General features: G+C 42.9%; 1 protein-coding gene across 3 annotated transcripts in view; it reads right to left on the bottom strand.

Annotated features, from left to right (window-relative positions):
• Positions 1-13,762, bottom strand: part of smg7 (SMG7 nonsense mediated mRNA decay factor) — a 43,006-nt gene that overhangs the window by 25,629 nt on the left and 3,615 nt on the right. For 2 of the 3 annotated variants that reach the window (XM_038963975.1, XM_038963976.1), the window contains exons 5-20: positions 13,196-13,367; positions 13,014-13,085; positions 12,711-12,861; positions 12,348-12,483; positions 9,962-10,124; positions 9,484-9,643; positions 9,215-9,285; positions 9,059-9,119; positions 8,815-8,934; positions 8,172-8,589; positions 7,832-7,973; positions 7,529-7,668; positions 7,093-7,332; positions 6,241-6,609; positions 1,125-1,211; positions 691-847 (exon numbers count right to left, since the gene is read on the bottom strand). In XM_038963975.1, the coding sequence (XP_038819903.1) occupies positions 691-847; positions 1,125-1,211; positions 6,241-6,609; positions 7,093-7,332; positions 7,529-7,668; positions 7,832-7,973; positions 8,172-8,589; positions 8,815-8,934; positions 9,059-9,119; positions 9,215-9,285; positions 9,484-9,643; positions 9,962-10,124; positions 12,348-12,483; positions 12,711-12,861; positions 13,014-13,085; positions 13,196-13,367 (2,659 nt within the window). The remainder of the gene's footprint in view (positions 1-690; positions 848-1,124; positions 1,212-6,240; positions 6,610-7,092; positions 7,333-7,528; positions 7,669-7,831; positions 7,974-8,171; positions 8,590-8,814; positions 8,935-9,058; positions 9,120-9,214; positions 9,286-9,483; positions 9,644-9,961; positions 10,125-12,347; positions 12,484-12,710; positions 12,862-13,013; positions 13,086-13,195; positions 13,368-13,762) is intronic. The other variant, XM_038963977.1, reaches the window with a different exon arrangement.

The following is a 13,762-nucleotide window of genomic DNA, read 5'->3' as shown; positions in this document are numbered from 1 at the left end:
AAGAAATGAACACCCTAGAGACCAGAATAAACAAGAAATAAAGCACAAAACAGACCGTGCTGTTGAACAGTAAAAAGCAGCAGGTGATTGCGCTATTGCCTCTGATCACAGAACATTGTCCGTAATTTTTTATTTCCAGACGAGTCTACATGTTGAATCGCCATGGTTTGTTGACACCCAGTAGGTGATCTACTGCATACGGCCAACATTAGTTATGGTGTCTTGTGAAGATGTTCTAGATTTTTAGAGTTATTTTTATTTTCTATCAGGAATAAAGAAGAATTATAGTTGTCATTGCGTTTCATTTCTCATGGTTATAACATCTGTATTCTTTTAAGCCCTTCCAAGCCGACCCGGAGCCGGTTGCGGCGCACCACCGACGGAGGAAATGCGCCCGGCTGTAAGTTTTCACATGGAATAATATAACTCTTGAAGCTCGCATTCGGCCCAGAGCCTGTACAAAATGCCCAGGACAATGTGGTAAAGTACTGTTATCCCTTATCCACTTAATGTTTGTCTTGTTTTTTTTTGCTCGCTCGCCTCACTTTTCTCAGTGGAAAATCCATTAAAACAGTGAATCAATTTTGTCTGGCCTAAGCGTGTTAATTAACACTAACATGGGTGCTGTTGTGATGTTTATGGACAGCTTGGTGTGAAAAGTGGGGGAAAGAAGAGAGCGGAGGCAGGTACCTGAGCTGGCGGGAAGGGATGGGGACCATGGAGTTCCTTCAAACAGGGAGTAGAGAGAAGGTTCCTGGTGAAGCATGGGAGCGTCGGACTTGGGGTTGGGAGCCATGTTCTTCCCATAGGCCTGGCTAAAAATGCTGTTGTTTTGATAGGAACTCTCCTAAACCAAGAACAAAAATACACAATTAGACCTTTGTCATACGATCAAATGCCAGTCACACATACCCCTTTAGTTAACATTAAACATGGCATTTAAAACCCAACTGGTATTTCAGAGCAAATATCCTTAAAAAGAAGCTCAGTGAGACTACATTAACAAATCTGTCTCAGAGTGACCTTAAACCACTGCATGTGAGATGCTGCAGACATTTTCATTTTCAACAAACAGCAGTCAAAACAAGTCGAGGCAGGGTGGAGCTTTTCCCATGCATACGGACCTGAATTGGGAACCCAGATAAGGGCATGAGAGAAGACGACTGGCCAATCACCTCAGAGCCACTTTCCATTCTTGACTGATTTGGCAACTATAGGAGAGAGTTGGGGAAAACAGTTACAGTATCAGATGTGTTAACTAATAGCTTCTGATGAATGTCATTTATTCCATCAGCACATTCTCCCAAGTCGACGCTGCAGGTGTTTGTATGTTTGCTATTAATACTGATAGGGTTGCAATTTACACAACATGTAATCCCCGTTACAGTTTGTTCAACCTGATCATGTACAAAAAGCCTGTTTCTCTCATTGTGGATAATGTAGGAATGCCTACAACATTTCACAGGAATCATGCATTGCAACATACACAACATTTAGCCTAATCCTCCAAAAATGCACAGTGACTGCTCAGAGGTACTGGGTCTATTTCTGTTAACATAGAATAAGGAACAAAACCACACAATCATATCAACACTAGCCTGGAAAAATATACGTACACATTCTGAACTCTTATTTAACGTATAAGCCTTACATTATTTAAATGAGCCATAACCCTCCCACTCAACTATTCTACTCACATCCCAGACAATTCTGCTTAAAACTAGTTGTGAAGGTGAATCTGGGCCTGTATTCATAAAGCGCCTCATGAGTACTGACCCTGAATCAGGTCCCCCCCCGTCCATGTAATCTTACTCATTATGTTCTAAAACTGATCCTAGATCAGCAGGCTTTATGAATACGTGTCCTGATGTTTAACATGCTGGTTAAGCCAGGGGGATTACATTAAGAGAAATTAACTACGTACAAATATATTTCGTCCTGGAGCAGTACTAAGAGGGCCAGCCAAGGCCTGGTAGAAACCATGAGGCTTAGTAAAGGCCAGCTCTTCCTCCTCCTCAAAATCTGATATACTTTTTAACAGGTCTGGAGGCAGAAGAGGGGAGCTCTTGTCCTAGTGAGAGAATGAAGCAAAAAAGGATGGAAGGAAAAAAGAAAGAAACAGAAAAGGTAAGCCAGTAAGAAATAGGTTGGCAAAGGGATAAGTTAGCCAAAGATGTGGAGAAGCCAGTAAAAGGTAGTAAAAAGACAGGCCTAGTTTTCCAAAGATACAGAAATACTTTACACCAAGCCCTGTCGTCACACTGGGTTTATGAGTCTAATTTACCAAAGGTATTATATAAGCCCATACATTGCAGTTGGAGTTGTTCAAGCATAACAATTTGACACCAATATAAGATGCTGGAGATTAATCATACAACCAGATAGTATTACAACTTTCAAATTCCTTCCTAGTCAAGTCGACCACCTTAGAAAAAATGAAAATGAGGCTAAAACAGAAGTGGGAGGAACCTGCAAGCATTATGTCACACTACATAAGAACATACAGTTGAAGTCGGAAGTTTACATACACTTAGGTTGGAGTCATTAAAACTCATTTTTCAACCACTCCACAAATTTCTTGTTAACAAACTATAGTTTTGGCAAGTCGGTTAGGACATCTACTTTGTGAATGACACAAGTAATTTTTCCAACAATTGTTTACAGACAGATTATTTCACTTATAATTCACTGTATCACAATTCCAGTGGGTGGGTCAGAAGTTTACATACACGAAGTTGACTGTGCCTTTAAACAGCTTGGAAAATTCCAGAAAATGATGTCATGGCTTTAAAAGCTTCTGATAGGCAAATTGACATCATTTGAGTCAATTGGAGATGTACCTGTGGATGTATTTCAAGGCCTACCTTCAAACTCAGTGCCTCTTTGCTTGACATCATGGGAAAATCAAAAGAAATCTGCCAAGACCTCAGAAAAAGAAAAAAAATGTAGAACTCCACAAGTCTGGTTCATCCTTGGGAGCAATTTCCAAATACCACGTTCATCTGTACAAACAATAGTACGCAAGTATAAACACAATGGGACCACGCAGCCATCATACCGCTCAGGAAGGAGACGCGTTCTGTCTCCTAGAGATGAACGTACGTTGGTGCAAAAAGTGCAAATCAATCCCAGAACAACAGTAAAGGATCTTGTGAAGATGCTGGAGGAAACAGGTACAAAGGTATCTATATCCACAGTAAAACGAGTCCTATATCGACATTACCTGAAATGCCGAACAGCAAGGAAGAAGCCACTGCTCCAAAACAGCCATAAAAAAAGCCAGACTACGGTTTGCAACTGCACATGGGGACAAAGATCGTACGTTTTGGGGAAATGTCCTCTGGTCTGATGAAACAAAAATAGAACTGTTTGGCCATAATGACCATCGTTATGTTTGGAGGAAAAAGAGGGAGGCTTGCAAGTCGAAGAACACCATCCCAACCGTGAAGCACGGGGGTGGCAGCATCATGTTGTGGGGGTGCTTTGCTGCAGGAGGGTCTGGTGCACTTCACAAAATAGATGTCATCATGAGGAAGGAAAATGATGTGGATATATATTGAAGAAACATCTCAAGACATCAGTCAGGAAGTTAAAGCTTGGTCGCAAATGGGTCTTCCAAATGAACAATGACCCCAAGCATACTTCCAAAGTTGTGGCAAAATGGCTTAAGGACAACAAAGTCAAAGTATTGGAATGGCCATCACAAAGCCCTGATCTCAAACCTATAGAAAATTTGTGGGCAGAACTGAGAAAGTGTGTGCGAGCAAGGAGGCCTACAAACCTGACTCAGTTACACCAGCTCTGTCAGGAGGAATGGGCAAAATTCACCAAACTTATTGTGGGAAGCTTGTGGAAGGCTACCTGAAACGTTTGACCCAATTTAAACAATTTAAAGGCAATGCTACCAAATACTAATTGAGTGTATGTAAACTTCTGACCCACTGGGAATGTGATGAAAGAAATGAAAGCTGAAATAAATCGTTGTATTATTCTGACATTTCACATTCTTAAAATAAAGTGGTGATCCTAACTGACCTAAGACAGGGAATTTTTACTAGGATTAAATGTCAGGAATTGTGAAAAACTGAGTTTAAATGTATTTGGCTAAGGTGTATGTAAACTTCCGACCTCAACTGTAGCTCCCAATCGTTTGCTCAAACAACCAACAAGTATGGTCAGTCCAATAGCAGATCTTTAAAACCTACATGCTGGACATATTTCCTGTGGGTCCAGGACAGGATTTCCGAAGCATACACCAGGCCAATAAATGAGTCCAGCGAGACCCAATGGACTCAAATCCAACATTTAGTGTCGAGTAGGCTAATGTACCCTTCAGCATAGGCATCATATAACCCAATACGCATCCTCTCAGCACTTTCTTACAACAGTTACACCAAATCGTAAAACACACTAAATTGTAAAAAAAAAAAAAAAAAACATAAACTAGGTTTCCATCCAATTGGCGACAGATGATTTTCATGTGAATATTCTAAAATCCGCATTAAAAACAACATGCGCATTTTACCACCAGAGATGCGTTTCCATCAAATAGACTTGTTGAGGATAAAAGGTTGTGCGTGATGACATAGAGCACATAAAAATACCTTCTACGGTTAAATTCCCATGTATCGAATAAAAAAAAACCAAGTTAAACGGGTTTCCGTTGCATTTTCAACTCTGATGGTTTTCGCACAAAAAATGTTGCGTTAGATAGCAAGTGTGTCCACTCTGGTATTGGCAGGTGCGCTCTAGCCAATAGCTCGCAGATACAGTGGGGATAGGCCTTTACACGGAAACCAAACCGGTTGCGCTCGTGCGCCATCGTGCATACATTTATTTTGTCCCCCTACACCAAAAGCGATCACGACACGCAGGTTAAAATATCAAAACAAACTCTGAACCAATGAGATTAATTTGGGGACAGGTCGAAAAGCATTAAACATGTATGGCAATTTAGCTAGTTAGCTTGCACTTGCTAGCAATAGGAAATAAGAAATAGGAATGACTTCTATTTTAGCCCTTGGTAACGCAGACGCTCGTTGGCGTGCGCGAGCAGTGTGGGTGCAATAATTGAATAACATGGATTTCTACATTTATTTTGCGACGCACGCGACATGTCCTGTCTGGTTAGCATGTTAGCCAACATTATGAGATTATTATGGACAAAAGAGCAAGATCATTTTTATTTGTCAAATGACAGCCAAGCAAGCAGTGATGATCATGTCACCAGAATAAGACCCTCGATATTTATTGGAAAGGAGCATCAAGCTCATCACCTTGTACTTTCACAACTTATTTCATCTGTAGCCTAATAAACTGCATACTTTCCCGACGTAGTGGGAGGACCACGTGCTCGCATGACTCCAAGTTTACTTCAAATATTGATTCAATAATAATTATTATATCGCACAAAGCATTTCCACAGACATCACATAATTAATTTTAACAAAAAAATCCCACCCTGTCTAGCATATTTAAAAATGTACCCCCTTTTCCTCCCCAATTTCGTGGTATCCAATTGTTAGTAGTTACTGTCTTGTCTCATCGCTACAACTCCCGTACGGGCTCGGGAGAGACGAAGGTCGAAAGCCATGCGTCCTCCGAAACACAACCCAACCAAGCCGCACTGCTTCTTAACACAGCGCGCATCCAACCCGGAAGCCAGCAGCACCAATGTGTCGGAGGAAACACCGTACACCTAGCGACCTGGTCAGCGTGCACTGCTCCCTGCCTGCCACAGGAGTCGCTAGTGCGTGATGAGACAAGGATATCCCTACCGGCCAAACCCTCCCTAACCCGGATGACGCTAGGCCAATTGTGCGTCGCCCCATGGACCTCCCGGTCGCGGCCGGCTGCGACAGAGCCTGGGCTCGAACCCAGAGTCTCTGGTGGTCTCTCAGCTTTAGACCACTGCGCCACCCGGGAGGCCTAACGTATTTTGTTTTGTCGACATTTGGAAAGTTTACAGGCAAATGTTCTGTTTCAATCACGACTGTCATGACTTTTATCCGGCATATACTTTACTCACATAAAAAAAGGTTGGATGGAACTGGTTATAGAAAAGAGCATAAGACCAAACCTATTCCACAACCTTTCCTTCTCCTTAAACTCTCCATTCCCTAATTTGCAGCGTTTGGTCCCAAATGGAACCTGGTCAAAAGTAGGGCACTAAATAAGGAATAGAGTGCCATTTGGGATGCAACTTAGGTCTAGGTGGTTGAGGAGTACACCAAGACTCACCTCAAAAGGAGGCCCTCTGGGTGTGTTGTCCTGGTCTGGGTGGAAGGCCCCAGGGGGCAGCCGCTTGCCCATCCTCTCGCCCACCATCGGTCTGTTATCCCCCATGCGGTAGGAAGGGTCCCAGTAAAAATCCTGCATTTTCACATCCGGGTACTTCATCTTCTTGTCCATGCTGTTCTGCTGGGGAACCGTCTGCATGGCGTACTGCTGTTGCTCAAAGAGCTTGAGGGGTTCCTGGGGGCTTCCCATGTAGTAGGGCTGCTTGACAGGCATCTGCATGGCCTGCATCTTCTGCATGGTGGGCTGGGTCTGGTGCTGCTGGGCCTGGTGCTGGCCCCACATCTGTCCAGCCTGATCTACCTGCATGTACTGTTGGTCAGGAGGAAAACAGGACACTTGTCAAAAAAACATCCCTGCAGTTCAACACACTAAAACAGTCCATCTATGCAGGAAAAACATGACGCCCGTCATACAAGTTTCAAGTTGCAATGCAAAACAGTAAAGCTGCCTCTAACAGACAAGCTCATTAATTCCAGCAGAATACATTTTTTTTTTTTTTTTTTTTTTTTACCTTCATTTAACTAGGCAAGTCAGTTTAGAACACATTCTTATTTTCAATGACGGCCTAGGAACAGTGGGTTTACCATCTTGTTTAGGAGCAGAACAACAGACTTCCCTTGTCAGCTCAGGGATTCGATCTTGCAACCTTTCGGTTACAAGTCCAACGCTCTAACCACTAGGCTACCTGCTGTCATCAGTCCTGTAAATAACCATTCTGGCTCTCAACAGACTGGACTGATGTTATCTATTAGTATCTTACCAGTCCAGAACCATTGTGATCTATAAATTTACCTGCTGCATCCCTGGATGGTGAGGTGGGCTCTTGCCCAGCTGTACTGGCTGCACAGGCTTGGTGGGTGACTGCTGCTGTTGGACAAGAGCCTGGACCTGGAGCTGCACCTGCTGCATGGTCTGGGAAGGCTGTTGCTGGGGCTGGCCCTGGGGAGCCCCTTGGTTCATCGCCCCCGGCACTGACGGCCTCTGCTGGCTGTATGGAATGTGCGACGGCTTCCCAGCCTGAACCTGCACCTGCTGGATGCCATGAAAAATACTTTTTATGGTATCGTTTTTTGGTTCCAAGCACATTTGTATATGTTTGCACAAGAGGATCAGGGGGTGGTTTTCCAAATTAAACATAGTCCTGGACTAAAAGTCCTTTTAAATCCAAGATTAGGCTTAATCTGTGTCCGCTATTCTGGCCCTTAGACTTGAGCACGTCTCCCTTTACCTGCTGGGCACCGGGCTGCTGAGGGTGGGAGGCCGACTGCAGGAACGGCCCGGGGACAGACATGCCCGTAGAGAAGGTAAAGCCGGGATTCATGGAGAACGCCACGGGAGGAGGGATCACATAGGCCGGAGGGGGGAAACCTGGAAAGATCAAGTTAATTTAATTTATTCACATGGCAGAATACAATTGAACTGCAAACAGTTTCAACATAAAACAGAGAAGGTTATTCACTACTCTTAGATCTAAAAATCTTTTAAGTGTAAAATAGTTAAATCTAGGCACTGTGAGAGGTGGTGCTAGTACCTTGTCGGCTGGGCAGTGGAGGGAAGGCTCCCGGGTGGTGGATGGGGATGAACTGGGAGGAGCAGGTAGTCTGGGTCTGAGTGACTGGAGTCTTCCTGGCCTCAGACACTGGCATCTTCCTCATATCCGACTGGGCTTTCACCTGCATGAAGACACACAAACTCAGTCAGTAAAGTACTTTAGCCTTCAACCACAGTAAACATGTCTGAATCCCAAAGGGCACTCAGTGGGCCTTGGTCAAAAGTAATGCATTCTATAGGGGGTAGGGTGCTATGTGGGATGCATACAAACAATCACAGGATATATCCCAACTTAAAGAAAAAACATTTATTTGTTTGACCTGTTTCCCTGCGTCTGCAGCTTTCTCATGGCTGTTCTTCTTCACCTCACTCTTCCTCTTGCCATCCCTCTTCTGCTCTCCTTTTCCCGGCACTCCGTTGCCTTTGCCGAAGTCCCTCCGTTCCTTCCCTGCCTCCTTCTGGTGGTGATTGCGGCTAGGCTCCCTGCTCTGCTCCCGGGGCTTGATGTTCTCCTTGAAGGTCACCACGGGCCTCTCGCCGATCTCCAACACGCTGTTCTGGGTCTTGCCCATGGACAAGACTGACTTCAGGCCCATGTTGCCCTCGTTGGGGGTCTGCTCACTGTTGGAGGACTCCTGGAGCACAGGGGCATCCTTCTCCTGGGGTTCCTCGATGGCCAATTCCTCGATGTCGGTGATGAACAGCAGCAGGCCATCGCTGACTTTGTACTGAATCAGCCTGAAACATAGTACACACAAGATTACTTTATTATCCAATGTACATGGGAGTCCAAAGCAAACTTGTCTTCTGCTTTATTCCAACCCCTCCAAAACACACAGGCCTTGTGAAATACTGTTGTATCTTTTAAAAGTAAGCAATTATTCAAAGATGGAAACTGCTTTTATATTGTTGTTATGGATGTGGTAGTTCAAAACAGTAGTGGGTAGAGAGAGGAAGACTCACCCTGGCTGGTTGTCTGCCACCCATTTCCCCAGGCTGATGAGCCTCTGATGACGGGCACGGACTGGCAGACCCTCCTTGTCCACAGCAACACCCTGGTGGCCTTTAGTGAAGTCAAGGGTCCTGGAAAAGGAGTACACCAAAACAGACCAGGGTTAATACAATAAAACATGGAACATGGTATGCACACAACGACACATTCTATATGGAAGAGAGGCTGAGACAAAAGGGGATGTACTGTATGTACCGTAGCGCTGGCCTGAGAGCCAAAAACCCCTGCAGTTCAAACTCCTCTGGAAGTGGAGTTACTGGAAGAGAGAGGTAAGGGACATTATTTAGAGACAATCAACAAAAAGTGAAACAAATTTGTATATCAAAAGCAGAGATATCGAATGGCCATTACTTGATGTACAGGAAACATCATCTTCCTTTGGTTGGAAACTGTTCAGAATGGACACCAGCCAAGGCCAAACACTAAGGTGAAATAAGAGCAAAATCTTGTTTAACTAAATGCAGACAATACAAAACCACATTCAAAAGTATTACTGCTATTGCTAAGATATAAAAGAAAAAAGTCCAAAACAAATAACACGCTACAACACCAGACAGGCAGAATGTATCTAAACACCTAGAGGGCAAACAGTGACATTGAAAGAGAAAAGATACACATACTACTGTCGTCTGTCCACGGCACCATCCTGAAAAACGGTAGGTCGTAGTTTGAGCCAGTCCAGGGACACCTTGATGGCTGGCAATGGACATTCTCCCATGATCTCCTCTCCTCGGTTCATATTCAGCAGTGCTCGGCTACACATGACACCAAGAAATGACACTGTGGGAAAGGAAGAGGGCCTTAAAACACCAACAACAACCTGGCTCCTTGAATCGTTCCAATTCCACAGAGAGTGAGGTCGAGGAAAGAGTTACAGATAATCTGCTAGTGGGGCCGTGAGAAAGCACCCTGCAGTTGACACAGTTCAATCTAAGATAACTGATTTGGTAACATCGATCTGTACTTCCAGATTATTTTTTAAAAAGCAAGTAAAACTCCAAATCTAAAAACAGCAGTTGCATAACCACGAACAGCCATGTCATTCACAAGGTAAGTTGTATCGTGCATATTGAGAGACAATTGGAGTTGGGGACATACTGAAGAGACCGAGAAGTTGGAACCAGCCGATTTGCTCCTCGGAGCTGAAGCTCTGGTCGTCTGTTTCATTTCCGAAGTCCCTCAGATGGTGCAGCTCAAACATGTTGATAATTGTGATGTGGACCAGCTGCTGGGAGCTGAAGGCTTTCTGCAGAATCAGCCGCTACAAAAAAACAAGGGTGTTTAAGCTACTTTCATATGGAATTGGGGTAGCTTCAGACGTCTTCGGGCAGTTTCCTGGACACAGATTAAGCCTAGTCCTGAACTAAAAAGTACTTTAAAAGAATATTCTCCATTGAGAATAGTTAAGTCAAGGACTAGGCTTAATCAGTGTCCGGGAAACCGGCCCAAAGACTTTCATAAAATGGTACATATCCAAGACCACTCTATTATCTACGCTTACAGACAGACCTCACAGTATGCCTATTCATTTTTTTTTTTTTTAAGTAGATTTTTAAGATCTGCTAATATTTGTTTCAAATCCAATTCAGTCTTTTTTTGCCACATTCTTGCCGGGATAAGCTTTTCTAATCGCCAGTGCACGGCAAGTTGGAGTACATATGAGCCAATGTCTATTTGAATAAATCCATTGAATAAACACCATCAAAGAAATCAATTATTAATTTGTTTTAGGCAGGTCTTAAGAAACATAAGACCAATAAAATGTATTCAAAATAATAGAATGCCATATTTAGCTTTTAACTATGTTATTAGTCTGTGCGGCCTGATGAAATCAATAGTTAATTAAACAGACAAGACACACTTAGGCTACCCTGATCACAGTCACAGATTTTATAGTAGGCTATGAATATAAATGAAATATAACACAATACACAACTTGAGTCACGGCAACGTGTGGAACCGCTGTCATAAAAAAAGGTCATATTTTAAAAACAGAGCCCAAGCTTTTCAGATCCCCGTTTCATCTCTTTCCTACCATCACTCCACTTTGTTAGGGAGCAGGGTCTTACACCGAGTATCCTCATCATGATACCGATAGAAAATAATAGCAATCTATATTTTCCAAAAGCATGTGAGTCTCATGTTCATATTTCACAGCCTACGTGGGCTTTTAGACAGTTGCCTATACGTGATAGAGCAAAATAATAGGCCTACTCTTGATTTAGGCTACATTATTGCATGCTAAATGTTTCTGGTCAGTGATAGATGAGCAAACAAATAGATGAGCTTTACCACCTCCACGTATTTGCCCTGCCAGAGAATTAACCAAATATACAGACAGATTCAGTGAAACAAAATCACATTGATTGATTAAGTCACAGGCATTTGGTCAGGAGTAGGCCTAGTCTACTAAGCAACTGAAGAGCAAAATAATCCACTTGTTAAATTATATGGAACTAAAATAAAAAAAGACAACAATTTAAAAGATTTAGCTGAACAGGGTTTATATAAGGAAATCAGTCAATTGAAATAAATTCATTAGGCCCTAATCTATTGATTTCACAACTGGGCAGGAGCTTAGCCATGGGTGGGCCTGGGAGGGCATAGGCCCACCCACAGGGGAGCCAGGCACAGCTAATCAGAATAAGTTTTTCCCCCAACAATAAGGGCTTTATTACAGACATAAATACTCCTCAGCAGCAGCACCCCACCCCCCCAACTTGACAAGTTGATCACGAGCAGCACTCACCTCAATTTAGATAATATTTCCCCAGGCTAATTGTAGCCTAACCAATATCCAAACAGCGATTCAGTAAAAACGAAATACATTTTTTTTTTATCTGACATTTTTTGATATATCAATACGATCGAGTCCCCACGCATGTCTCAAATCAGCGCTGAAATAGTTGACCACACGCAGGTATAGGCTATTGCTTCAAATGCATCATAACAATCGGATAACTTTGGAAATTTCAGTAAGCAACAATTTGATGGCTTCAATTGCATTAGCCTACTTTACTCCAATATTTACGTAATTCAGTGATATTTATTCAAACGGGAATTATATATGGATCCATCCAGTTGAGGTTAAGAAAACAGTACATGAGTGGGCTATGCGAAAACATGGGTGAAGGGACATGCCTTGCAAAGTTTAGAACTGCCAGGAGGATAGTAGTAACGGGCGCTGCCTAGCAACCATCCAAGACCTTAAGAGCCAAGTGTGCGTGCCAATGCTGCCTCAGCATTACAGATACATTTCATACTAAGCCGTAAGCAGAACATTACCGCAATCATGACTAGGTCATTAGGCAGAAATAAAATAGAGGCTTTGTCGCCAGTAATAGCTTTCATCTATAAAGAAAAGTCTGCAAAAAGTTGACAGGATGCTTAAGTTGGTGGCAACACGTCTTGGTTTGAAAGGTGTATATCCTTAGTTCCCCTTCACAAAGTATGCAAGGATTTAAACTTTACTTTTAAACATTACCTGAAATTGTTCTTCCAGCTTTTCTCTCAGGTTGTTAAGCTTCTCCAGGCTCTTGCTCAGGTAAACGTGACCATGGAACTTGATGAAGGCCTTGATGAAATCTGACACACTCCACTTTGTTTTGACCTCATCACGGCTGAAGACGAGACAGGGATTAAGTATACATGGAACAACTTTAACTCCTAAAGTCCATACACCGTAAACCAGCTGGGTGATATCAACACCAGTTAAGATGGAAATCAAAATGCTCATTAGTCCCATCCCAAATGATGGTTGATAAAGGTGGGAAAATAAATAAAGTTAAGCAAAACATCTTCAAAAGAGCAGTTGAAATGAGGCTACAATAAAAATGCTCAATGATACCTTTCAACAGCTTTAGCGAGAGCTTTCTGCAGGTTGGTGGAGGCTGCAGGGAAAGGGAACTTGACGGCAATGCTCCTGCAGTAGTAGAATATCGTTGTGAGGTGGTCCCCTTTAGAGGAGGCCAGGATGGCCAGCTGATTGTAAGGCTGACCTGTTGGAAGAGAGACATTGACAGATCAACAGGTTGACAGAAGACTTCATATACTGAAATTATTTCCCCGTCAGGTGAAAGAAAAAAGCACATTAATGCTGTGTGTCAGTAAACAAATACTGTACAGGAAAACTTCTGTATAAAGTACTTACCATTTGAAGGGACAAGTTGAGCTGCGTGTCTGTAATAGGACTCCGCTTGGCTGGTTTGGTTGCGATACCGTGCTGGAAGGGGGGGGGGTAGCATATAAGCAAAACTCCTCAAAGCATTGCTTTGACCACAAAATGATCTGCACAGTTAAATTATTTTGTAGCGAATATGTGACAACACTCACCGATGTCTCCGAGGTGGACGAGACAATGCTGGCAGATATAAGAGCAAGAGCTGGGTTGGGGTTTTACAATGGCGCTGGTGTTGGTCTGTTTATTGCTGATAATTCCAAGCTGAGATGACTTCACACGGCAAGGCAAGTCCACGTTGAACACGGTACACAGCTCCTGTAGTAACTGTTAGAGGCCAGGATCAAGTATTATTAAGAGCAGCCGAGTTCTGCGTCATTTTCACATTGTAGATCTTCAAATATAATTTCATGTGTAATGTGTTGACCCCAGTTTTGAAACATGTCTGTCCTGACTTCCGTTATTAAATGTCTGATGTATGAATGCTGTTCTTTTGTATATAATGTTTTCATGTTTAGACAGGAAGCTACAAAGGTATCAGGACAGTGACATTTCTTGTTGTTTTGGCTCTGTACTCCAGAACTTTGGATTTTAAATTATACAATGACTGGAGTTAAAGCTGCCAGCTTTAATTTGGGGGTATTTTCATCCATATCAGGTATATATAGTCCCTTCATTTTAAGGTGTATTTGTGTATTGTGTATTAAAGTAGTAAAAAGTGT

Source organism: Salvelinus namaycush, chromosome 25 (assembly GCF_016432855.1).
Source record: "Salvelinus namaycush isolate Seneca chromosome 25, SaNama_1.0, whole genome shotgun sequence".
Classification (NCBI taxonomy): domain Eukaryota; kingdom Metazoa; phylum Chordata; class Actinopteri; order Salmoniformes; family Salmonidae; genus Salvelinus; species Salvelinus namaycush.
This window is presented reverse-complemented; position numbering and strand designations above follow the sequence as displayed.